Consider the following 25,778-nt stretch of genomic DNA (forward strand, 5'->3'; position numbering starts at 1 on the left):
GTCATCTGTATTAATGGAATATGTTTTAATTATAATCTATCATTAAATATTACATACAAATTATACAGTGCATTGTCACAATACATTTCAATTCAGTACAGCAGGAAGTTACTTCGTTGTTTACTTGGGTCCACATCGCGAGTCAGAATAAGTAACAGAAATCGATCAATCAAGATGGCCGACACAAACAGGAGCTTGTGGACTAGGACAGCCACCATAACCCTGCTCTACCTGCTCGCAGATGGGATAATTTTGTCTTCTTCGCCAGATTTAAACCATCAGTGAGAGAAGAAAAATTAGACAAGCCAGTTGTACTTAGCTTAACAGACAATGTGTTTCTTTAACAAAAAGTTTCTCTGCTCTCCAACATCACTCCAGATGACTTGCAGATCCTATTCTAAACAGTTAGGAGGAGCAACGAGTGACTGTGAAACCAGCTCACGTGGCTTGTGTTCATTGTGTAGTGAGACATACACACCACCACTGAACGTCCAGTTTCTAAATCTTCAGACTTAACCACAATGAACACTTCTCCTTATTTGTTAAAAAAATAAAAAGCTGATCATCACTAGTGGCACCACTGCTTTCACCAACCCCGAGCTTTTAACGGCGTGGGAGGGAATATGCAGGTGAATATTAAAAGGCAGAGAGGTAATGAAAAAAAAAAAAAAAAAAACGACATGGAATGCAACACCTCCCATCCAAAAACCTAGCATGAGAGGCTTTTGACTAGCGTGCATATGTGAGTGAGCATATGTGCACCCAGGAGACCAACAGAAAAGTCTGACATCTCACTGAAATCTCTCTCTCGCAACAAGGTACAGAATCTTTTATCATTTAGGCGTAAATTCTTGACGTCCAACACAAGGCACAGAGGCAAACGGGGAAGATATGTTGTGAAATTCTTCCTCTTTTGGCCTCATCTCTCCACCCACTCACTCAGTCTTTGTAACCAAAGTATCCGTAAGGAGAGGAGAGGAGGGGAGGATGATTATTTCAAATTCCATTTTGTCCTCTCTTCCATCCGCACATGGACACGCTGGCTTCCTGCTGTTCGTCCTCCTCTTTGCTGCTCTTTTCCTACCACCAGGTGAAGAAGGGTCTTCTGCTCTGGAAACTCTGTGTGTAGGACTCACTGTTGGCTCTCTGAGGCGCTCTAGCTGTTTCCACGATTACTGGGGGCATCTGGACCAACTGGAGGGGTGTTTTGCCATCCTTCAGGGCTTGGCACAAGTTCAGGATCTTAAAATAGAAAAAAGGGCAAGATTTGTTTTTAAATTACGTTCAATGTATGCTTCCATACAAAGACTTTCATCTGAGAAGTAACAGTTTTATTGGTAGACACCATTTCTTTCAGAAGTATGACTTCCCCTATTTGGTTTTGGTGGACTGGTGTATCTGTATGTTATCTAAATACAATAAAAGCCTTCAGTTTTGCTCACCTGCCCCCTCATTACAGCCACTTGTTTGTGAAACTGTCCTCTGTCGAAACCAGGGTCTTTCTATGGGACACAAAACGCGATACATATATGTTTTACATAATGTTTACAGCCACAGAACTGAGTTATCCTCAATCAATCAGAGTCACTCCATACCTTGAATAGTTCATAGAGATCCTCTTCAAGGTCTTTGATGAAATTTGGATCAGAGAGTTTGGGCAGGACCAGCTCTCTGATTTCCTGGGAGAAAGGAACTTTGGCCTGGGAGAGCCACGCCCAGTAGAACGGGTCTGGTGATTGGACAATGAAAAGGCGTCTTAATGAATATTCATTAGTTGTAACGAGCTGGAGAGTTAATAGGGTGATGGAATAAGTGATCTATAGTGACAAGGTTAAAGAGTTAGTAAGAACTAGAACAGTTAGTATTAGAACTGCAACAATTAGTTGATTAATCGATTAGATGATCAACATAACATTTTTCAGCAACTATTTTGATTATTGATTAATCGTTTTTGAATAATTTTTTGAGAAAAAATGCCAGAATTCTCCGGTTCCACTTTCTTAAATGTTAATATTTTGTGGTTTCTTTAGTCTTCTTTGACAGTAAACTAAATATCTTTGGGTTGAGGACTGTTGGTCAGGACAAAACAAGAATTTTAGGTTGCATCTTGGGCTTTGGGAAACGGTGATCAACATTTTCTGCCATTTTATAGGACAATCGATCGATTGAGGAAATAATCAACATATTAATCCATTTTTAGAGAAACTTTGATGATGGATATATAGACAGGTAAACAGAGATGGATAAAGATATAAAATACATGACAGCTGTAACAAAAATACTATAACAACTTTCTCTCATAAGTGTTGAAAAAGGATTAACAGATTCTCTAACAGCAAGGTTTAGAGCCATAATTGGTTAAAACAAAGTCGATATAGGTGCTCACAGGCTCTCCAGGAGTCTGGGTGTTTGAGGGGGAAGGCGAGGCCGTTGTCTATGGCTGCCAGCTTGATGATAGGATCTTTTACTACCACCCAGTCTGTGTCCTGCAGAAAGGGAGTGAAGGCACATACAGGAATTAAACATAAACATATTCCGCCATTAGGATCAACACTTAAAAAGTTTATGTAAAGATTCAGGCTGTGTGTGTGTGAGTGTGTGTGTGTCGCATTCTCACCCTGTTCCCGACAGGGTCCATGGGGCAATCATACTTCAGCAGCCAGTTGTCATTTCCCCTATCTAGAAGATCAGAAAAATCATTCAAATTCAACACAGAGTGCTTTGTTGAGAACACTGCCTGAAATGATGACCCAGCCCTGATGACTACATGCCTGTGTTCCTGATGATGTAATCGAGGACTACGAGCCGCTCAAACTGCAGCTGAAGCTGACGGTTAGTGTTCTCAGGCAGAGGCTCCGCTTCGAACCTCCGCAGCCAGAAATCTGCATCCTTGTACCCATCAACAAAGAGCTGGAAGGAACCGACCTGGTGGAGTAGCAACAGATCCCTCAGCGCTCTGGATTTTTGGTTCATTTCATTATATTGTATTGCCATCGAGCAAAGTGCACTGAAATGATTTAAACTAATTTCTTGTTCTCCTGGATACAAAATAAATGGGTCATTTGTTGCTTAACGGTGTTATTTCTTGTATTCATGTGGATGACTTGACAAACAGACGTTGTGAAAGCTAAAATGACGTTAATGCCAGAGTCAAATTTAAATATTAAATCGTGTCATGTCATTTCAAGTTCTCGTCCACTTAGAAGGTGTTTTTCTTCTTGTTTCTTCAGTTGGATGTTTGAGCTTCACTGTGCAGAATGATGTTTGTGCAGAGTTTGACACTGGAAGCTATTTTGACATTCATCTGCTGAAGGTGGAAAGTGTCTCTGTGCTCAGCGAAAATCTGAGTTTAAGAAGTGCGCCTACAAGCGTGATTTGTGATATGACAACTACTTCGGAGCCAGTCGTGGTCCAATATTCAACTTTCACAAGTGTGATGTTGAAACTTGAAGCCTCCAGTTCACAAACACTGAGAATGAACTTTACAGTGAAGTAGGAGACATCTTGTATCCAGCAGTTTAAATTTGGAAATGAACAATATTTGCATATTCATAGTTTCTGGATTTTTCAATAAGGGAGAAGGAGGAGATGCCATTTTTAGGATTTATAAAAAGTAATACCTTTCTTTGGGTGGCTGAATGTTATTCTGGGTAAAGAAGGTAATTACCAAATGAGGTTAGAGTGGACAGCTCATTGAACATCAATCAACTGATAACATCCAACACTTCTAAAAGTGAATATATCCTTTGACAATCACTGTTTGGTAAGCAGTGAACACAAATCATTCACTGAATTACATCACTGGTGTAATAAGAATTCATCAGCTTACCTTGGGTGGTAGTCCAATCCTGTGGAAGCGTTGGCCCACTTTAGGCACCTTCTCCAGGGCTAGCCTTTTTCCTCGAGACTTGACCCTGTCTATGGCACTGTAGTTGAACGTTTCACTAGCTAGGTACACTACCTGTGGAGTGGAGAAGATTGATCAAGAGAGGTAACGTTTCTCAAATGGTTTGTTGCTTTGTATAATGCAGATGCGTGTGCATGTGTACCTTGGTCCTAGGAACAATGTTGAGCTCCAGTTTCTGATCAACCAGACTGGCCCCAGCCTCGGAGAGGTAACCCTGGTTCAGGACCAAACAGTCACGACCAAAACAGCAGGGACAACACAGTTTCTGGAGCCACTTAGTCCACTTTGGGTTCAGCTGGCCATAGGGCTCTTCATTCTTAGGTTTGAACACTCCGATGATCTTCTGTAGAGGGAGACAAAGAAAGGAGAATGAGGATGAAAGGCGGAGACAGAAAGTCAAAGCAAAACAAGATTTGGTTGTTTTCGAGGTAAATAAATGTTTTAATTTAAGATTTTTTTCCTTTGCAATCTGTTTAAAATATAACTGAAATATAATGAGCAAACTGATGGACAGTGGAGAAGAGGATTATTTGAAAATATGCCTTTTTGTGTCAGTGAAAACCTGTCACTATCCACTAGGAGCTGAGGCCAATGTGCTCTGTAAAATCTGAAACTACAAGCTTTCTATAGACGCCTTTCAAGCATATATGTTTCATAAGCAAAAGATAGATTTTTGGGTGCGGTGTTACTTTTAAGTTGTTTATAGAAATCACATGTTGCACTAGTATGACACACACACACACACACTTACACACATACACCGATTACAACATGAAACTTGGTCATAGAAGAGAATTATATCCTCAGAGAGCTAGCACATGACTACTAAGCACACTGGTGACTAAGTAAAGAAACTGGAGAGGTGGGGGGATGGCGACGGGAGCAGGGTCATTGGATAAAAACCTCACACACTCAGCCTAGAATACTTATGTCTGTGCTGTAACAGTGAAGAAAAAGGCACATAAAAGTACCAAGACTATCCTATCTTGAACTGAAAATACAACAAGTGTAATTTATGAGGATCCATCTACACAAACCACAGACACGCTTCCTTTTTCAACATGTCCCATAAATAGGAGCGTAATAAGAGGACAATGAGTTGCTCAATATTTTTATTGGTCGGCTCCAGTAGTGCTGATTGAATTTTACTGTTGAGAAACAGGCGTCATTAGAAAGAGTCAAGGCGACAAATGTAAGGAAACAATATAATAATTCATATGGTGATTCTCTGATTTGTCTCGAATGTGAAGCACTTTGCAAAAGACTCGAAGACAGTGGTTACAACTGCTGTGACAAATCAGCAATGTGTGCTCAACCTCTTCAATTTGATTAGATCCTTAGGACTTTGATCTTTACCCGGAAATGCGATACAGAGAAAGGAGAAGACATAGAAGGAGCAATACCTGATATAACTGGGGAAAAGCATGTTATCTACTAGAGTGTTGCTGTTGACATCATTGTGACTGTGTGTCAGAGATGGAGGTTCACAGATTAAAACTACCCTTTTAGGGCAGAAGGATCTGAAATGATGAAAACCTACCAGCAATGCCACAGTCACATTGATTGTGAAAGCACTTCAGGGGAATCTAGGCAGATGCTACAATAACATAAATAAGAACTCATTTTTCCCACCAATAAATGACTTGTTCAGTTTTTAAAGACTAAATTTTAGGTATATTTTGTTTTTCATTACTTGAAGTATTTATGCTGTTGTTGTTATTGTTGTTGTTATGTGCTGCACATGCATGTTTTAACTTCCAGATAAAGAAAAACTATTTTCCACCTTGGTGAACAATGAAATTGTATTCTGTCCTATTCTAAAATTGTCTTGTTTATTGGTTTAAACTGGGGAGATGTGGGGTCAAGTTGACATGTCTTAAAGCCTATTTGCAAAGTCATCACGGGCTAGTTAGAAAGAGGCCTTTCCTAGAAGCGAGTGGCACTTTTATCATAAACAGTCTTCACTGCATCCCACATAACACCTCAGATTTCATGGATCACCCAAAGGGGCCGTTAGGATGGCAGCAGCGGTCGGTAGATCAGTGTTAGCAGCTGTTCTTCTTACCCCCTGTGAGTCTTTGACAAAATAGCTTCCACTGGATCCCTGGTAGATCCTCTCGGGGTAGATACCCTCCTCGATGGCTCGCTCGGCCTTTCGGATGATCTCTCTGAACTCGGGATCCTCCGGGAACTCGTTCCTGTGCGGCTCTCGCGGCGAGCTTCCACGGTCCCGGTCCAGAAGCGGCTGTCTCTCCCGGCTGCGCCCCGGACTGCCAGCCGGGATGCGCACCACAGAGCCCGGCGTGCCTCCAAACGCGCCCCGCGGGCTGGTGGGCTCTGTGGGACAGTAGCTGAAATCACCCGAGTCCCGGAGCGGAGAGACAAGCGGACTCGTCTCGTCCATGTTTTTTTTCTATTATTTGTTGGAGGTGGACGACAAGTTATTTCTAACTCCTGGAGAAAGAGAAGACACAGAGGAGGGACAGAAAGTGGGACGGTTGTTTTGTTGGCTAGTCCTGACGTTGGCTAACAAGGAAACACAGAAACAAAAAAACAGAAAATCAGATGACTGTCAGTTTCCGGGAAGAGGCGGGGCTTGTTGAGTATTTTGATTTTAAACCAATCAGCGTTCAAATACTCCTGTCAACAAGCCGATCTCTAACGCTGATTGGTGATCATCTTTCCGCCCACGGAAGACATGTGAGAGCGTAGCAGTTAGTGCAATCAATTAACTCCAAATTAAAAATCCTTTGATTAATATCAGTTATTATAGGACTGAGGAAAAATCGTTTTTCTTGCCAGTGTCAAACTAGTAAATCTTGGAAAATTGTCTTTTCTCTAAAGACACATTTAGATTCAAAGGAATGAATTCTTTTGGTTTTTTTCATTGAAAAGACATTTTTTTGAAAGACCATATCTTTTTTTGAATCCTATATTTGATTGAAAGTCATTGCCATCATTTCATTAATTCAATGTCCACTTTTAATCTTATGTCACATGACAGCTTAATCAGTAATAATGAAACAAATTAAACGTTTATCTTCAGTCTGATGTCCTCAACATTGGCCTGCTAGTGAGCAACAACACTCAGTCTTTTAACAAAAGCACATTCAATTTCAGCCTTTTTCAGTGGATAACAAATGCATTTTGTCTGTAACCCCAAAGTGTTTTAATCTATTTTGTTCAGTATTAGTTGCATGAGACCTTGGACAAAAGTTTTGTCTTTTTTTAAAGCATGAGGGCAGAGCATTGTGTCATGGGTTCATTCATGATCATTGCAGTAAAAGGGTCTTGTTCAGGCGAAAAATAACATTTAAACTACTGTTAGTATCGTCTATCAATCTTGCTGAAGAATTAACTTACTATGTATTTATAATGAAACTGAAGGGTTTCAACATCACAAGGATGACATGTACGCTATTCAGCCTGCTCATGTGACTTTGTCACTCATGTCCACTGACATTTAATGGAGATATCAGCAGTAGACCTGCACATAGAAGTATAAATGCTACACAAATCTAATTAACAAAGGCAGCAGTTTATAATCAGTCCAATCGTATTAGCCTTGTGAGCTTACGTGCCCCATAATGGACCGTGTGCACCCCTGACTCCTTCCATTTGTGTTGCTCCCAAAATGCTGAGACGCAAACTTTGACTACCTTCCCCCTTCACCATGAAGGTCAAAGTTCAGGGGTGGCACCAGCTGTCGTCTGGTGTCCAGGTCAAGAATTCTGGATCACTTATGAATGCTTGCTAACCACATATTGCTGTACTTTGAAAATTCAATGCATTAATGGTCATATCAGTCACGCTTCTTTTAAGGCTCTTGGGGCCATATCTTAGACAAGTCTCAACTCCTTAGGGCCAAGTCACGTCACATCTTCATAACCAAACTGCAAGTTAAGCGACCTTCAAATCTGTGACTGCTAAGCATTGAAATGACACAGCATTTATTTTAAAAATGTGCTAACAGTGTTTATGCATAGTGTTTTCAATGCTTAGATCTAAGAATTAAAACATTCAAGATGTGTGGCCATGCTTGCTCTCTGGTGTTGTTTTACTTATTCATATTGACCAGGTCAAAACAACTCAAGACTTGAATGTTTTTGCTTTTAAGTCTCAAGTCAAATAAGCAAAATAGGTACTGAAAGTGCAAGTCAGACATTCAACTCACACAAGTCTCAATAAATGTTTGTGAATTAGTCTCTAGTATCTGTGGATGAACGTCTGTGAGTGAGGCAACATAGCTATTCAATAGGTTTTCTACCACACATCAACACTTAATGATTCTGTCCATCTTTAGGGGGTGAGGATGAAATGAGCAAAATGTTCAGCTCTTTAGGCATAAATGTCCTTAAAGAGCTGCACATTTTGATAGTTGAATGGTTTAAACAGCTGAAAGTATGGAGGAGTTATAAGAGTGGACTGCTGGTGCTGCTGGAGCAATCTCAGATAATAGGCCAGTAAGATGTAGGCTACTGTTTGAATACTCTAATATGGCAAACATGTAGTATACTGTGACTGGTATCTGAAGATATGTACACTAGTATTTTCCCACTGACCATGGTCATCACTCATGATGTTAATTTGTGTAAAAAAAGGCATTTTTTCCATAAGATGTACAAACGCCAGCCCGCAGGATGCACTGCTGGGTGTGTGGACGTGCCGCTGTGCGCATCATCCTGCCTCCCTCCTCCTCCGGTGCACACAGCTCGCCTTCTGATTGGTGGAAATCAGCAGGAAGAGAGGAAAAGGGCTCGCCTCGTGAGATCTGTCAAGTTCAGACAGACCAGCAAACCCAGTGGACCCAGTGCTGCATCGCACCATCTCTCCTATCTACCGAACATACCGCGCCCGCTTCTGTGTAGCCGTCTGTGGGGTTGCGGCCAAGTCAGGACCAATCTGCAGACTTTGCTGCCGCATTTGAAGAAGAGTCACTTACCCCAAAGTTTCCGGAAATACAGCGCAGAGGGCATCTGTGTGAGGATGGCTGCGTACAAGCTGGTACTGATCCGCCATGGAGAGAGCTGCTGGAACCAGGAGAACCGCTTCTGCGGATGGTTCGACGCGGACCTGAGTGAGACCGGGGAACAGGAGGCGAAGAGAGGAGGACAGGCTTTGAAAGGTATCAGATAATGTCACAGGGCCTAATCGGGCTTTCTGTCGGTCTTTGGATTAAGCCAGTGCTTATGCAACTCTGCCGGATGGGGAAACAGGTAGTCGGCCCACTGCGACACAGCAAGAGACAGCATGAGAGGAGGGATGGAAGTGACAGAAAGAGTGTTTATCAGGCGAGGCTACGGTTATTCTTTTCAGTGAAACAGTTGTATTATTATTCCGCATTTCTAGAGGGAAGTGGCCTAAATGTGGGAAATGGTTTCACCAGTTTTTCAGTCTGCAATAGATCATCATGATCACCATGATGGTTCCGCACACCAGTACAGCCAGACAGTCTGGTGCTGTTGTAACATCTTTATTTTATGTTTTTCTTACCTTTTTTGATAAATAATATTGTATGTATTGTGTAGTGATTTTTTCATGATGATATCTGCTGTTAAATTCCCATGATGATGTTTACTGGGATGATCACTGGGATGTTGGCACATGTTCAGATTTAAGGCCCCTACAGTATTCTCAGTTACTCAGCTCAGATTCAGCCAAAAGTTTCGATGCTCTGATTTTTAGATAAGCAGACAGACTTTTACTTACTTATTGTCAAATTCAGTTAAAATAATTTCAATAGCATAGTGAAGGCATATATATGGATTTTTACTTTTGACACAAGACTATGTGCAACTTTACTAAAAGTGCCCTCTTACCAGATACACAACTACCAACACTGCATGCTTTTTAAATGTGATTGCTATGACAAAGGTAAATGTATATGTATATATGTGCCTTCATACAACAGAAAACGAAAATAATCAAAAGGAGGATCACAATATAAACCGTATAGAGTCTTTTATTTCACATGTTTCCTTTCCTTTAAACACTTTCTGTCCTTGTGGAGAACAGTTCATCAACAATACTTGTTCATTATCACGGTCACATTTTTCATAAGCAGAGTCATAATTTTTAGTGGGGGGTTTAGTGAAAAAAGCAAAATATGACAAAAAAAACACAAAGAAAAGACGCCTAAATTATCAATATGGGTTACTGCTATTTGCAAAGTGATTTTTTTTTTCACCTATTTATTGTGTCAGATGTGTCCACCACATTATTTGATTTTATTGGCACACACACTCCTGTTGGTTGTCTGTGACCCAAAAAAATCATCTGCAGGCACATTCTGCAGAGCTGACAGTCTGCCACTGTCACGTGGCCAACCCAGCCACTGACTAAGCAAAACCAAATGTGTAAATGTCAGTAAAGGAGCAATAAACAATGCAGATTATTGTCTTTGGGTCTATGATAAAAATATATTTGTATGCAGCTGTCTACTAACATATTATTGAGTGATGTATATTTCATGTCCTGTCTCTTATTCGCCCCAGACGCTGGCTATGAATTCGATATTTGCTACACCTCTGTCCTGAAGAGGGCCATCCGCACCCTGTGGCATGTTCTGGACGGCATCGACCAGATGTGGCTGCCCGTCCACCGGACCTGGCGCCTCAATGAGCGTCACTACGGTGGCCTGACCGGGCTGAACAAGGCTGAAACAGCAGCTAAACATGGAGAGGCCCAGGTCAAGATCTGGAGACGCTCTTTTGACACCCCACCCCCACCCATGGATGAGGGGCATGACTTCTATCAGACCATAAGCAAGGTGACCCCTCAGGAAAACCATGAACGATTGTCTGTTTATCTGTTACATACGCTGTACAGCTGTACACTGTAACACAATTGACAACATTACATTTCTCATTTGTGGTAGGACCGGCGTTATGCCGACCTGACAGAGGATCAGCTTCCAACCTGTGAGAGCCTCAAGGATACCATTGCCAGGGCACTGCCTTTCTGGAACGAAGAGATTGTTCCACAGATCAAAGAGGGAAAGAGGGTGCTGATTGCCGCCCATGGCAACAGTCTCCGTGGCATCGTCAAGCATCTTGAGGGTAAGAGACAGAGTAGGGACTTAAGAAGAGCTTCTGGTGCCAAATGTATTTTTCTTCTTTGAAATTCCTATCGGAACGTTTGCATTTATTGACAACTTCACTGTTACTCAACACTGAATCAGTGAATAATCTCATTAACCAAACAATGCTTCAAGGTTATAAAACAAAATCACAGCCTGAATTAATTTCAGTTGCTTAATTAATTTTTAGAAAACTCAGTCTAAGCTTCAACTGGGGCAGAGTGAATTATTTCAATTTATTTGATTCAAGAACAATACATTATGAATAAGTGTAAAAGTGAAAATATTATCCATACCAACTTAAACCAAATCCATACTAACAAAGGTAAAATGCTCATCTTGTTTTTATTGACTAACTCAATTTAAAGATGAGGCCCCAACGCTGTGCATGCAGCCACCATATCCAGCTAGCAGCAACTGTTGCTGAGTCACTACTTGAAGTGAAGCTTGCCTCAGTCTGCATCAGTTGATGAGATGCATTTAAGGCACCCATGCAAATAGGTTATAAGCTCTGCATGTCCGTTATTGTTCCCCAGGTATGTCAGAGGAGGCCATCATGGAGCTGAACCTGCCCACAGGCATCCCCATTGTGTACGAGCTGGACAAAAACCTGAAGCCTTTAGGACCCATGCAGTTCCTGGGAGACGAGGAGACCGTAAAGAAGGCCATGGCAGCTGTGGCTGCTCAGGGCAAGGCCAAGTAATAGACTCCTCTAGAGTACAGATCAATCATGTGCTGTTCAGTTATCAAGTTAAAGCAAAGTCATTTACTGTTAGTGTCATCACAGACTTGCACACACTCACACACACATTGTGCACTTTATTTTATTAAGATGCAGCTACCACACAAATATACAATCTAGTGTTTGATTTGATTGGTCTATATTTTGTGACATACCAAGGTATTGAAACATAGATTTCATTATTAGACAATGGATATCAACTGTAATATGATTTATGCACTGACCAAATTGCAAATTAGGGACCAGCGAATAGGTGCAAACTTACTGACTTTGCAGATTCACCCCAAGTATTCCAATTTACAATCTGTGTAGTTCAAACTGAGTGGGAACAGAATAACCTAGGAAGTAACACTGGGCAAGTTGATATGCTCTACACTGCTGAATTTTGTTTGCTGTGGTGTTGTGAGAAAAAGAATAAATGTTGTGAGCCATTATGTGATGAAATCTGTTTTCAGTGTCTGATATCTTTCTTTCAGTACAATGTCCATCATTCAAGCAAGTAGCCAAATAAGAAATATTGTACTCATTCTGTAGCTGCTCCCGTACTATTACATTTTTTCCTGCTTGGAATTTAGTGCATATACAGATGCTTACACATACAAATAAACAAAGGAGACAAAAATGAAATAGCCGAATTACATTTACAGTTAACAAATGAAGGAGAAATCTGCAAGGGGTTACATGAGACTAAATCTGTTTGTCCATTATTACCCATGAATGTTCTGCCAGTAAGCCATGTGATTTCAGATCAAATCTGCACATGTGAAATTATGAATTTGTTTAAATTATACCAATATATTTTTACATGATCTGTTTGTGTTTATGGTGATCAAATCAGAATGCAACATGGAAATTACATGTCACTGAATGCTAATGAAAACAACTGGCAAATTTCAGTAGATTATAAAAATGACTTAGCATTAATTGGCAAACAATCAGTATTTGGTCAGCAGAATTGTCTAAAATCTGCATCAATGTCTTCTTAATTGGTTTATAATAATAATAATCTTCTGGGCACCTCAAAATCCATCTCACAAAGTGCTTCACAAAGGCAGAAATATATAATAGACAAATCATAAAATCATTGGGTTTAAAAAAAACAAATTTAGTGTAAGATAAAACGAGCAAATTTAAAAGAAATAGAAACAGAAATAGAAGAAAAATTTACTATTAATTTAATATCAGTACTTTGCAATAATAAGAAATTACTATTTGTTCATAAACAACCCGCTACATGGGTCAGAATATGTGTGCTGTGTTGCTATGACGCATCAGCATGTGGTTCGTGGTCCATGTGCCTCAACAAACATGGCGGACCGAGCTGGCTGTCCTGCTTCTCCTAAGCGACCAATCAGAATCAACCCGAGCCTTTCGTCACAGCCAATCGACGAACGGTCTACTCTTCTCGAAAACATGTCGCCCATGAAGCTGTGTGTTCCAGGTGAGTCCCGCAAATATGTCTTTAATTTAACTCAGCGTGCAGCTGCATTACACTTCACATCGTTCAGCAGTTTCTTGCTCATGTTAGATTTTGTAGACGTCGCTGTTTGGAGTGAAAATGTAGTCAGACAATGTGAAATCCTGTTAATTATCACCTGCTGCCATGCGTGGGGTTGGTTTCGCCTCGTAGCATAGCTAACGTTGCTTATTAAATTGTGGCTGCTAAAAGTAACTCGTATCAGGTGAACGTAAGTGGGAGTTGTACGTTTCCCTGGCCGTGTGCCCCCCTGTTTTACGTTAAAACAAGCATGTAGTCGTGCAGGGCTGAAAGTTGTTGACATTTACTTTCTACGGCAGGTTTTCCTCTGCAGCCCTGCCCATCGCCTCAGGCAGGACTTCAGCATTCCTTCTTGCACTTGTTGTGACTCACCCATGGCTTTTAATGTGCGTTTGGCAGTCGTAAATGTCAAAAAATGTTTCACGCTTTCAAAATTTGTTTTGTGAGGTGTGATGGTGGTTTATCTTTGTGTTAAAGTAGCATGTAAACATAATTACATGGCAGGAGGAACCTGGCGTGGTGTCAGCCCTTTAAAGATCATGCAGGATTGACATTTCATGTCATGTTAATGCCTAGGTTAATACCAAGGTTTAAGGGCTTACAGTGACTCTAGAGAAGTTATTCTAGAGCAACAATTGTACTTATATGAAGGGCATTTTAGTACAAAGAACACACAGATGTCATATTAGTTAAAACAAGACAAGACTGCTTCTGGATGAGTTTCACTTTCATTCCTAATGTCCAAGGGTGGTCTTCTACAGCTTCTAAAGCTGTGTACAGTTCTTGGTTAAAAAAACAACAACCCAGGAATACTTTACAGACTTTATACCAGAAAATTGCTTTGCCAAGGTGGTAGTCCACACAGATCCTAACCTATCTTGTCTCATGATCAATCAAATTAGCAGATAACAGTCTAAATGATAAGGCTAGCTCATTATAGCTCTGCTATAAAACACTTTATGAATTTCTGACATTTAATATGCACAACTTTCTCCAGTATTTTAACACCCTCCTCCTCTAATGTTTCTTTCACTGACACTTCCTCTGTCTTTCTCTTCTTGCTCAGGTGACAAACTATGCAGTGTAGAAGACTGTATTCCCGGCACAGGAGTGTACATGCGGCACGGCTACATATACTCCTCATTAGCAGGCTATGTGCTCAGGAAGAACGAGGGAGAGGAGGTGAGGAATGTGGAGGGTGCGGAGATAATGTGGGAGAGAGGTGGGGAAAGCTGTAAAAGCATTTAGACATGGAAGAGTTCCAAAGTGATGGTATTGCACAATGTTTGTGAATAAGAAATAATAAGTCTGTTCAGTGCCTCTGATGAGATATGAACCATAGTTTGAGTGACAGGTCTTCAGGCTGTGCTTTAAAAAATGGAATCAAAAGAAAGTAACAGGTTTTGTGTGAGCTTTGTGTGCAAATAATGTGTTTTTATTTTTGTCTTTTTTTAGTTACCAGTAATCTCAGTGGTGAGGGAAACAGAAGCACAACTACTACCAGATGTAGGAGCAATAGTCACCTGTAAGGTATGAAAGCGGATCAATTTTTTTCTACAATTGGGTGATCTGTTTAACTGATCTTACACTCTACACAGTTTAGATATATATCTGTTTATCAAAAAGGTTGTCTGCCTTGTTCTTTGACTGGACAGGTGACCAGCATCAACCCCAGATTCGCCAAGGTCCACATCCTTTATGTAGGCTCCACACCGCTCAAGGACCGCTTCAGAGGCACCATCAGGTAACACCAAAAACTAACCCCATAGTGAATTAATGTTCTACGGTCATGTTATATCAGTGTCTTTGCTAAAACTGAGCTCACTCTCTCTCTCTGTCTTTCTAGAAAAGAAGACGTGCGAGCAACAGAGAAAGACAAGGTGCGCTTGAATTCTCGTATTCACTCAGATCATCAGCAGCTCTCTCTGCAGCTCTTACTTGCTGAAACTGAGATGACATGATCAGTGTAAAGTTTTTTTTATTGTTACAGGTGGAGACCTACAAAAGTTTCAGACCTGGTGACATCGTCCTGGCGAAAGTGGTATCCTTCACCTGCCCCCGGGTCAAAGACAAATACCTTTTTCTGTAGTGTAACATTAGTCGGCCATGACAGCCACCATACTGCATTTTTTCAGCCTCCTTCATTCCTAAACTTAGACTTAAACAAAATCAACCTCCAAAGAAGTTATTTGTGGTTATTATCTCTTGTAGTGTGTTGGTATTCTTACATTAGGTGTGAGGATTGTAATGCATGACAGTTGTACATTTTTGGTTTTTTGAATTTACTTTTGTGTTGCTAACCCTTGACCTGAGATGTCAGATTTCTCTCGGTGATGTGCAGTCTAACTACCTGTTGACTACGGCGGAGAATGAACTGGGAGTGGTGGTGGCACACAGTGAAGCAGGTAACTGTCAGCTCTCAGTCAAACAAGACTTTTGCTTCTGTCAGATCAAAACTTTTATCTAAATTCTTTCAAATAGGATTCCAGCACAAATCTGCACAAATGAAAATCTGTTTCAACACAAGGTGGTGCAAGTGTAACTGTTCAGACATCAGATATTTTTAGAGTAACAGCAGCAGTCATGAAGCTGTGCCCGTCTAGTTGTCTCCCCCGTTAATCAACTGAATCAAAATGCACTTACAGCTATTCTGACGAGCAGCTAAATTAATCTCATCATAAAGGTGACCTGTGGAGTTTTCTTATGAAACGATATTTCTGTTTACATTCAGTGTTTCCACCAGAACTCATTGTGTTTATCCTCGAGGCCTAAAAAAATCATATTGAATACATTTCCTTCCAATTTTCTTAGACGTTTGAAACCTGCAGTGTTTACATCAATGGTTTCTTCTTCTCTGTTGTTGTTGGTGCGTTCCATTGCTGTGTTTCTGTGCCACCTGTAAAAACATTGCTCCGTAGTGCTACTAGTGGCCTCACACAGGCCACTCCACAGGGTATCTTTAACCCATAAGAACCCGGACTCTTTTATCCTTAAGGGAAAATTATGTGGAATATAAAACAGACCAAATGGACCACAAGGAACACATTTCTGAATTCTACCTTCAGTGTCAAAGATCTGTAATGTAACATATATGTCATAATGATATTTCCATAACTTGTTTTATATCAATTTGTTCAAGAAATGTGGTCAGAACAGGTTAAATGTAATACAGGACGTCTTATTAAAGCATTAGAATTGTTAAATGGGTTGAAACCTACCTTTAGTAACAAAAATAAAGTTTTTTACAATTGGCTAGTTCTGTCATATTTGCTGACCAGGCACACTGCCATTTTGGAAGTGATGTCACGGGTACACAGATTCACACATTGTCACATGACTGCACCAGGATGTTCAGTAGATGTCACTTAGGGACTTCATGAGTTATAATCAAGGATAAAGCTGTATAAGGAATTTTCCAGAACATTGAAAGGGTTGGTGACACCTGCGTCACCATGGCTTCTTATGGATTAACCTCCCATTATAGCGGAGCCACATTTCTCTGAACCTGACCAAAAGGCTTCAGGAAGGAAGAATAGAAGACTAAGAGTCTGATTTTGAACATAACACCACATATACCTTATTTTTGCATGTAATGTTTTGTAATTTTTTAGTTTCCAATAACTCTTACGGTTATTGTAATACTTCTTGTTTTTCTACATAACATCACATCTCTGCTACCTTTCCCAGGTGCCCAGATGATTCCCATCAGCTGGTGTGAGATGCAGTGTCCTCGAACACATTCCAAAGAATTCCGCAAAGTGGCGCGAGTGCAGCCGGAGTATCTACAGGCATGAGAGTCCTGAAACGTTTTTCTCCCACAAGGAACACACAGCTTCCCCTCCCTCCTTCACTTACTGTCGTCATGCAGCCTCCCGACTCTGTTTCAGATGTATTACGAGAGACTGGACGACACGCATATCGTTGGCTACTTCCTGGCTTCATGTCATTCTTAAGTGTATAAGTAGCTTTCCATCTGCACATTTTGTCATCATACGATTATGCCAGCTTGAAAACACTGATGCAGCATCAGACCAAACTGCAAAATTGTCAGGATGCATCATAAACAACGCAGCGACTGTTGTTAAGACATGTTTATGGAAATCTGAAAGCATTTGCCAGCGGTGTGGGTTTTTTAAAGTTGCCTATAAATTGCCTGATGGCAGCCTGATGAGAACTGTAAACAGAAGAAATGACTCAGTTTACTCAGGATGTTACACCGCAGCTGACAATCTCCAGATTTCTAAGTGATCACTATGTTGAGAAGCTAAAAGCATCAGAATTTTGCACCTAGTAAAGAAAGGTGTCTTTCATAGATGCAGGATGCTCTCAGTTTTGCTAATAAGAATTATGACATCATCAGGTCGCTCAGGTGATTTTAACGTTTGGTCAAGACTGCATCTTGTGTGAAGAGAAAAACGAACACTCTGCATTTTGTAACCAGAGAAATCATTGCAAAGGGCAGTGGTTATATGTGTTCTGAAGTAAGGAGGATTTGACCAAAATGATGCATAGTGCACATTGCACTTCGGATTGCATGATGTCATGTAGGTGGCTGACTTGTTTTTTTATACCTTGTCCATAAAAGTGACAAAAACAGTTTAGTTGAAAGACACTTTAATCTTCCGAGGCTCCTTTCAAGCTTTTCCAGTTTCAAGTGAACTGATGGACAAATGTTGTCCACAGCCTAGTTTTTAAAGGAAAATGAATGTGATTAAGAGAGCTTTATGTTCAGAAACAGCTACTGAGCACAGACTATTGAAGTACGACATGTGATAGTCATATATTTCTTTTTTGTTTTCTAGCACATTATCAATGTGAAACAATAGTGAGCCTACAATAAACAAGCAGAAATGCTTTCATGTTATCATTCTTTGAAGCAAAGCGTACTTGGACTTCCTTCTTCCTTATTCTTTCCTCACTTTACAGCAGAGGTCATGTGCAAGAATGAAATAAAACGACTATCAAAACCATCAACATGTTTCCTCCTTTTGTCCAGACTGATGCAAGTAATGAAACTTAAGGTGAGGAATAGTGATTTGTAACTAAAACTTTTATTCAGTATTTGACACATACACACCTCCACTTAAAGTATTTAACTGGCAGGAAAAATCTGTGGTTCAATGGCTGTGCTGTGACTGAACATCAGACTCACTTTGCTCCTCAAACACAAAGACGCAGCAAGCTTTTTTTTTTTTTCTCCCCACACCTTAATGAACACTCTTACTCTAATTCCTCTTGTGAAAAATATTCTGATGTGCAGTCGAGATACGGGTCAAATCAGCATGGTATGTAACACTGCACACGATGCTTGTAGTCAATTGTTACCATCATGAGAACGAATATAAACAATGAACTCGCTCAAAATGTTTTTGTCTGCAACACTAACAGAATGAAACTGAAATGAGGAAAACAACACTGTCAGGCCATTACAATGTTAACACATGAACTCCTATGATAAACTGATTCTCATAAAAACAGTCTGGTTCATTAACAGTCTGTTAAACAATCTGTTTCATTTACAGTATGTACAAAGGGCATTTTGTGTTGTGTTCATTGTCTGATATTTATTTACATACAGGTCTTCATAGTAATCTGTAAGAGGTTGATTCTTCAGTGGAACTGAGCAAACATGACAGCGCGCAACTCTGCAGCTAAAACACGTTACACATAAAAAATAAAAACCATACACACACACACATCTGTTCAAGATGACCACACACACTTTGATCAATCGTCAAAGCGGACTGATCGACATGCATTGATGTCGATGGCGAACTTCTTATTGGACGGTGCAGTGAAACCGAGTCCCGCCCCCCTGTTATTGAAGTCCATTCTGCGCGACTGGGCGCGTTCAAACTCTCCCAAAAGCTTTTGCTGTAACTGCTGCTGTCGATCTTTCCCCATTGCCATATTTGCTCCTCCGGTGCTCGTCGCAGCCGGCTGGAAACTCTTTTTGAAGCCGCCCATCAACCTGAGGAACTTCTGCTGCTGTTCAGAGCTGTCAAACTGGGCTGTGCTCCACTGGCCGAAACCCTGAAGAACAGAGATTTTGAGGACAAATGTCAGTAACTAAGAGCGTTAAAGTGGATTCAGACACGTAGGTCTCAGTTTATCTGATCAGCCTGTGAAAACAGAAAAAGTCTGAGAAAATATTCCTGATGACATCATCATTATCTCAGCTCAGGCTTGTAGACTGTATATTTATAACTGAAAGCCTACATTACAAACTGCCAGTGTGGACTTTAAATGACACAAGCATTTATCAGGTAGGGAGGGTCTGGTGTAAGATGCTGTTAAGTTGCATTATGGGAAATGTAATGTATGGAAAATGCATTCTGACCATTTTTTTTTTTTTTTTTTACCCAGCTCTCCCATTTCCCGCAATTTCAGTGCAATACTAAAACACTTGGGTAACCCTTTAAAGGTGACATATCATGCATTTCCAGGTCTATATTTATATACTGGGCCTCTGCTAGAATATCTTTGCATAATTTACAGTTTAAAAAAAACTCCTTATTTATCTTACACTGGCCCCTTAAGCACCCCCTCAGTTCAGCCTCCATCTGAAACAGGTGGATTTAGCTCCCGTCTCTTTAAGCCCACTCTGTTCTGATTGGTTAGTTTCCAGAAGCTGCCACTCTACAGACTTCTGATGGTTCGAGAGGCTACATAAACAAACAATAGTAGTAGGATTTCACTTCTTTTTCTTGTTCTTTACTCGAAATGGAAATCGCTCAAATACATCCATTCAAGTTCGAATCCGATCTGAAATATGCATCATACATCATAACAGTATAAAAATAACAGAAATTCACAAAAAGCACGCTATGTCCCCGTTAAGGCAAAAAGCCAAAGAGAGATTCCACTGTTATATTTTCTTTCCAGGACAGGGGTTGATACTGACCGAAGGTTTAGCTGGTTTTGGAGGTTGAGAAGCTTTGTCAATCTCCTTTTGTAAAGCCTGTCTTCTCTCCTGTGCCAAACCACAACAATACACTTCATTAAGCGTCATTGCATAAAACAACTTACTTGATCGACACCACTCAGAAGCAGATAAGCAGATTAAAGAAACAAGATGATTTTATAAAATGTATTTATGATGACTCATGAGGTGAAATATCAGTGAGAGACGTGTTTACCTGGTTGATGGTCGTCTCATCAGTGTTTCCAGTCTTCTCTGACAGGAAGACCACATCCACTTGGGGCAACTCCTGAAACACAAAGAAACCCGATAAAAGTTTTACTAACCATGCTACAAATTAAAAAAAACAAAATCCAAGCTCAGTGTCATTAATCTCCGACAATACACACTCACATGTTGGTCTTCCACCTCTTCTTTGATCTTCTTCTTCTTCTTTTTTGCGCCGGTTTCAAAACACACATCCTCTACCTGCGTTTCCTCCTGAGATGAGCTCTTCTTCCTTTTGTTTTTCTTGCTTGTGTCACCGGCCGCCGTCACAAGAGTTTCACTACTCTGTCCCTCCTCCTCAACTTCTTCACATTTGAGTATTAATGGTTCTTCTCCGTTTAAGTCAGCCTTTTTCCTCTTCTTCTTCTTCTTGGGCTCTGTCTCCTCTTCTCCGCTGACCTCCACAGCATTTTTTCTCTTCTCTTTTTTTCCTTTTTTCTTTGACTTCCCTTCCTCTATGATAACCTCACTCTTTGCGGATTTGTCTTTTCTCTTGTCTCTCTCTTCCATTTCCTCCTTAATTGCAGCTTCAGGCTTATCTTTGTCTGATGCTGCTCTTTTCTTCTTTTTGTTGTCTTTGATTTCCTGTGTTTCTACTCCACTTTCATCTTCTTTAGTTGCAGCTTTATGTTCAGTTTTGACTTCTTTCTTTTTCTTCTTTTTCACTTTCACCTCCTCAACCTCATCCACGTCTCCCTCTGGTGTTTCTAACTTCACTCCGTTCTCAGCTGCTTTAGTTTTCTTTTTCGTTACATTTATTTCAACTTCTTCAGCAGTTTTGTTTTTCTTCTTTTTCCTCTCTTTAATGTGCTCCTCAGTCTCCTCTGTGCTCGCAACTAACATCTTATTTTTTTCTTTCTTAACCTTCTTTGGCACATTCTCCTCCTCTTCCTCTATTTTTATATTTTCTGGTTGAATTTGTGAAGCCTTATTCTTTACTTTTTTATCCTTCTTCTGACTCTTTTCCTCACCGTTTTCTTGTACCGAGTCCTGTCCATTCTCATTCTCAGCCAGCTTTTTCTTTTTTGTCTTCTTTTTGTTAACTACTCCGTCATTTCCATCCATGACATCAGAACCGTTGGCATCATTTAAAGAGTCAGTGATTACTTTCTCCTTCTTCTTTTTCTTCTTCTTCTTTTCCTGTTCACCACCTCCATCCCAAGACTCCTCTTCATCAACCACTGCCTCAACTCTTTTGCCTTTCTTCTTTTCTTTTTTCACTTCTGCTAAGCTCCCGTCATAAACAGCGCAGTTTTTGTTTTTAGCTAGAGAGGCTTGTCCTGTCTTTTGTTTCTTCTCTTTCTTTACAGGATTCTCATTCTTCTCATCCTCCATCTTCATTTTCACTTTTCCTTCTGACCGCTCCACAGCAACAGACCTCTGGCTTTTCTGGTGAGAGAAATACAATTACTAGAAGTTAATAGCTTTCCCTGAGATGAAATTACAGAACCAGGAATGTAGAATACATGTGCATGACTGTGACTAACAGAGCAGTAAATACTAACCAGCGTTTTGGCTGACTGCTTGGGCTGGGACTCCTGATCAATCTCTCTTTGCAGGGCCAGTCGCTTCGCCTGCAGGAAGAGAGCAGAATCAAATCAAAACATATGAAAATGATGCAAACCCGCTTGATGCAGTAACACCAATTACTCTTTTATTTAAGAAGTTGTACATTCATGTAATCTAATCTAATCAAATCATCAAATCTAATGTGTCAATCCTCGACAATTAATCTCTCTTGCAACATGAATGGGTTAACGCAAATTATTCCATTTCAAATCATAATTAAAAGTGGGATATTTGATGTTGCGTATCAGTACCTGATCAATGGTAATCCCACTGGATTTAGGTGCAGACTTTTCAGAAACAAAGATCACTTCCTCATCTGAATCCGTCTGAAACATGAAATGAACAGAGTGCTCTGCAGATGCAAATGAACATGCTAACCAATTATTTTGATGATCAATTAACCATTTAAATAACCTTTCAAGCAGAAAAGCCAAACATTCCCCTCATTCCAGCCTCTCAACTGTACTGATGTGTTGCTTGTCTTTGACTTGTCTGATGATAGATCTAATTATGTTAGGGCTTTGGACTGTTAAGAAAAAAACAAGCAAATACTGTAGGTGACTTCACCGCACCTCAGACTTTGGTAAATTGTGATTGCCATTATTTACTATTTACTGACCTTAAGAGATAGAATGATTAGCGTCAATCGATTACTGAGAACGTAACCAGCAAAATAATCTATAAGGAAAATAACCATGAGTTGCAGCTCTAATGCTTTCAACCCCCATGTTGATAAGTGAGCCAACTTAACAGATTGATATTAAACAACATTGATAACATGCATGCTTCAACTTCATCTTCAATGGCATATGTAACAAATTCAGAACCACAGCAAGATAAAAAAAACCTTGCAGGCAGAGGGAGCTGAGTTTATTCATAGCACCATTCTTGGTATGAACCATGCTACAGCTAACTTAGCTTACAGCAGCTACATGACAGCTAAAGGTTAAACCGCTGCAGAAACAAACTAATCGGTCAGTCTGTGCGACTATTATATTATGGTTGCATAGTGTATAACAAAATATTAATTTTACGAGCGGCTTACTTACTTTTTACTCTCTGATAATTCACGTGGATGTGCGTTTACTTTCTTAACCTGGAAGTAGTTTGTTTCGTTCCGGTTAGCAACGAGCCAGGCGTCCCTAACAACCAATGCTATATTCACTTGCTAATCGGATGGTCCCATTTCCCGAGTTGGGAAGTGGGTAATGTGGAAACAACATTGACGCTACAAAGAAGATGTATTCTTTTTATTGTTCAGAGTGTTTATTCAACACACTGATATCTATTTCCAGTTTTTGCGTGACAACGAAGAGCAAAGGAAACGGATCAACTTTTTTTTAACTAATCTAGCTCAATCTACGTGGTCAGCAACTAACGGTTACAACCTAATACCATATTACAAACTACATGCGAGCAAAAAATGTGTATGCAGTACATAAATTAATAAAAAGGTTTTTTTTAACCATCATCCATACTTTAGTTTTGTCCGCCATGTTTCTGCGTATATTGTGTACATTCATGTGGTGTCAGAATAATCGAAAAGTTCCTGACTGGGAAAATTTACGTGAACGCACCCTTAAATCAGAGCAACATCTGAGAAAGTCGGCGACAATATTGGCACACAAATGCCACAAATTTGACGTCATATATGCATAAACATGGCGGACGAAAGTAAATGGTTGATAGCAAGAAACTTTTTACTAATTCGCATATTTCATAGCAATATTTTAGTGGTTTTAGGGAATGTACTGGTTCAGCAACAAGTCTGGGACAAAATAATCTAATAATTATTATATAAAAATCTTTGTAGTGTCCGTGTTGTTTCCACATTACGACTTAAAAGCTGATAAACACACTGAAGTTGGAAAAACGACTTGGGACCATCTGAGGAGCACGTGAATGCAGCATATGACATCAACTTTCGACAAGTCGTGTAGCAAAATTTTCACCAACTTTCCCAAATTAAGGGGGCGCTCATGAATTTTGCCAGTAGGGAGCTATTTCTTTCTGATTATTCTGACACCACATGAATGGTACATATGTCATTGGTCTTATTTTGATTTTGTTTGGTTTTAACTATTAAAGAATATTAAATCAATTAAATGTGTTTGTCACAATCGTGTCATAAGTTTATGTCAGTTTCGAAGTGTATTTCCACATCACACTTGTATGAGTCAAATATTGGACCAGGATTGACTTCCAAACTAGTTGTGATGTCACAAATCCTGCTTGTAGGCCCATCCCTAAAAATCTATTTTCAGTAAGTACAGAGAAACTTTCCATTTTCAACAGATGAATGTGAAAACAGTCTTCTAGTGTCAAACTGCACGTACATCATTCTGCACAGTGATGCTCAAACAGTCAACTCTAGGAACAAGAAGAAAAACAGGTTTTTGACTGGAGGATGACTTTAAATAACTGAAAACAACAGAAAATCAACAGGATAAAAGGTTACACAAACAGGAAAGTCAAACCAGGTGTTAAATTAAGTATATCTTAGACCATGGTTTATTTTGCTACCTGGAGCCTCTTGCAGCAAACTGCAGTGTCCAGTTGTCAGTATGCTTCAACTGAAGTAACTCACGGATCGTCACAGCATCTGAAACCCCCTCCCCAACAGCTTTACACCTTTAGGGCTGTCCAACAAGTTCTGTAAGTTTCTAAAACCAACAATCTCACAAACATGTCCACATCACTCAACGATTGGCCGGGTGTGTGGAGGTAAGAATGTAGGCAGGGTTTGGACTAATCTCTCAAACTTTCTTTTTACACACCTATTTCTGTCACTTCTGATATGTAGTGTACAAATCAGAGCAACACCATAAATGCCTTCAAGAGGGGGCTGAAAGTATGCACCACTGGACAACTATTGTGTCTCACCCTTCAAGTGTTGCCGTTCTGAACAACACTTTTACCTTTGTACATGGTTGGACAGCATGTCACACAAACTACTTTCAAGCACACACAGGCCTCATTCTTTGCCTCAGTACTAAAGGAAATCATTCGCAGCCTCAAACTACAGCTTCCTAGGGCTGCAGTCCCAATCTCCACCTACAGCTTCGAACAGGCCATGAATTTAAGGGTCCATAGCTTATATAAAGCAAAGGCTACTTTTAAAACACTCCCACGTGCAGTGAGAAATTTTAGAACAGCTGCTCCCTTGCCTTTTGTGATGACTAGAGCTGAATGCATGGATGAGATCATAAACTGGCTCATGATTCAACACATCACACAGAGATGAGACCTCGTGCATGTCTTCACTTAGCTCCTCAATAATCCATAAACTTGCTTTTCTGTGATGACCGGCAATAATGAAATATGTAAAACACGTTCTTTTTATGGTAGGAGCAATACTCAAACTAATTTTGTGAAATATTATCTACACTTAAAAATGCATTTTTTAACACAGTGTATTCACTCAGGTCCTCAGCGTTTGTTTTATATGTGGACCTGTTTTAAGAATAATCTTTATAGAAAGCACACGTTTATCAGTTTTTATAGTGTCCGCTGGAAACCTCTTTTGTGTTGTAACATAGTTCCTTCGTTGTATATGACGTGCAGCATTTCTGCATTTGCAGGGGGTTTCAAATTTGTGATGTATTTCTAATTTTGCTTCTGTATTATTTATTTGCTACTTCTGTGTTGTCAAAGTGGTGAAAATATTTTCTTCATTCACTTGTTTTTTTTCTATCTGCTTGCATTTTTTTTTTTTTTTTTTTGCGATGCATTGAGCTCTCTAGGCCATCGTATATATTCCCCTGCTGAAGGTATAGATTATGTATCTACTATAAA

The 25,778-nt window shown here is 40.1% G+C and overlaps 4 protein-coding genes across 6 annotated transcripts; 2 read left to right on the plus strand and 2 right to left on the minus strand.

Annotated features, from left to right (window-relative positions):
* Positions 1-6: 6 nt before the first annotated feature.
* pi4k2a (phosphatidylinositol 4-kinase type 2 alpha) lies at positions 7-6,466 on the minus strand. Its single transcript, XM_067583202.1, has 9 exons — positions 5,973-6,466; positions 4,050-4,250; positions 3,830-3,961; positions 2,772-2,925; positions 2,618-2,679; positions 2,387-2,486; positions 1,596-1,729; positions 1,443-1,502; positions 7-1,242 (listed from the first exon to the last, which is right to left on the minus strand). The coding sequence occupies exons 1-9, from the start codon at positions 6,309-6,311 to the stop codon at positions 1,081-1,083; spliced, it is 1,344 nt and encodes a 447-aa protein (XP_067439303.1). The 5' UTR covers positions 6,312-6,466; the 3' UTR covers positions 7-1,080.
* Positions 6,467-8,650: 2,184 nt separating this feature from the next.
* On the plus strand, positions 8,651-12,171 carry pgam1b (phosphoglycerate mutase 1b). The gene is made up of 4 exons (XM_067583213.1): positions 8,651-9,032; positions 10,402-10,676; positions 10,785-10,965; positions 11,522-12,171. The coding sequence occupies exons 1-4, from the start codon at positions 8,894-8,896 to the stop codon at positions 11,686-11,688; spliced, it is 762 nt and encodes a 253-aa protein (XP_067439314.1). The 5' UTR covers positions 8,651-8,893; the 3' UTR covers positions 11,689-12,171.
* Positions 12,172-13,020: 849 nt separating this feature from the next.
* exosc1 (exosome component 1) lies at positions 13,021-18,195 on the plus strand. Its single transcript, XM_067583252.1, has 8 exons — positions 13,021-13,168; positions 14,292-14,407; positions 14,681-14,755; positions 14,881-14,969; positions 15,072-15,105; positions 15,216-15,266; positions 15,546-15,630; positions 16,913-18,195. The coding sequence occupies exons 1-8, from the start codon at positions 13,036-13,038 to the stop codon at positions 17,017-17,019; spliced, it is 690 nt and encodes a 229-aa protein (XP_067439353.1). The 5' UTR covers positions 13,021-13,035; the 3' UTR covers positions 17,020-18,195.
* Positions 18,196-18,257: 62 nt separating this feature from the next.
* knop1 (lysine-rich nucleolar protein 1) lies at positions 18,258-23,142 on the minus strand. 3 transcript variants are annotated; one of them, XM_067583241.1, is made up of 8 exons: positions 23,033-23,086; positions 22,398-22,509; positions 22,235-22,309; positions 21,920-21,988; positions 20,541-21,803; positions 20,365-20,436; positions 20,130-20,198; positions 18,258-19,258 (listed from the first exon to the last, which is right to left on the minus strand). In XM_067583241.1, the coding sequence occupies exons 5-8, from the start codon at positions 21,753-21,755 to the stop codon at positions 18,953-18,955; spliced, it is 1,662 nt and encodes a 553-aa protein (XP_067439342.1). In that variant the 5' UTR covers positions 21,756-21,803; positions 21,920-21,988; positions 22,235-22,309; positions 22,398-22,509; positions 23,033-23,086; the 3' UTR covers positions 18,258-18,952. The 3 variants fall into 3 exon arrangements, with proteins under 3 accessions (XP_067439342.1, XP_067439338.1, XP_067439328.1); XM_067583237.1 differs by lacking the exon at positions 22,398-22,509 and having other exon boundaries at positions 23,033-23,142; XM_067583227.1 differs by lacking the exon at positions 22,398-22,509 and having other exon boundaries at positions 22,235-22,335; positions 23,033-23,136.
* Positions 23,143-25,778: the final 2,636 nt, after the last annotated feature.

The sequence above is a fragment of the Thunnus thynnus genome, chromosome 3 (genome assembly GCF_963924715.1).
Source record: "Thunnus thynnus chromosome 3, fThuThy2.1, whole genome shotgun sequence".
In the NCBI taxonomy this organism is placed as follows: domain Eukaryota; kingdom Metazoa; phylum Chordata; class Actinopteri; order Scombriformes; family Scombridae; genus Thunnus; species Thunnus thynnus.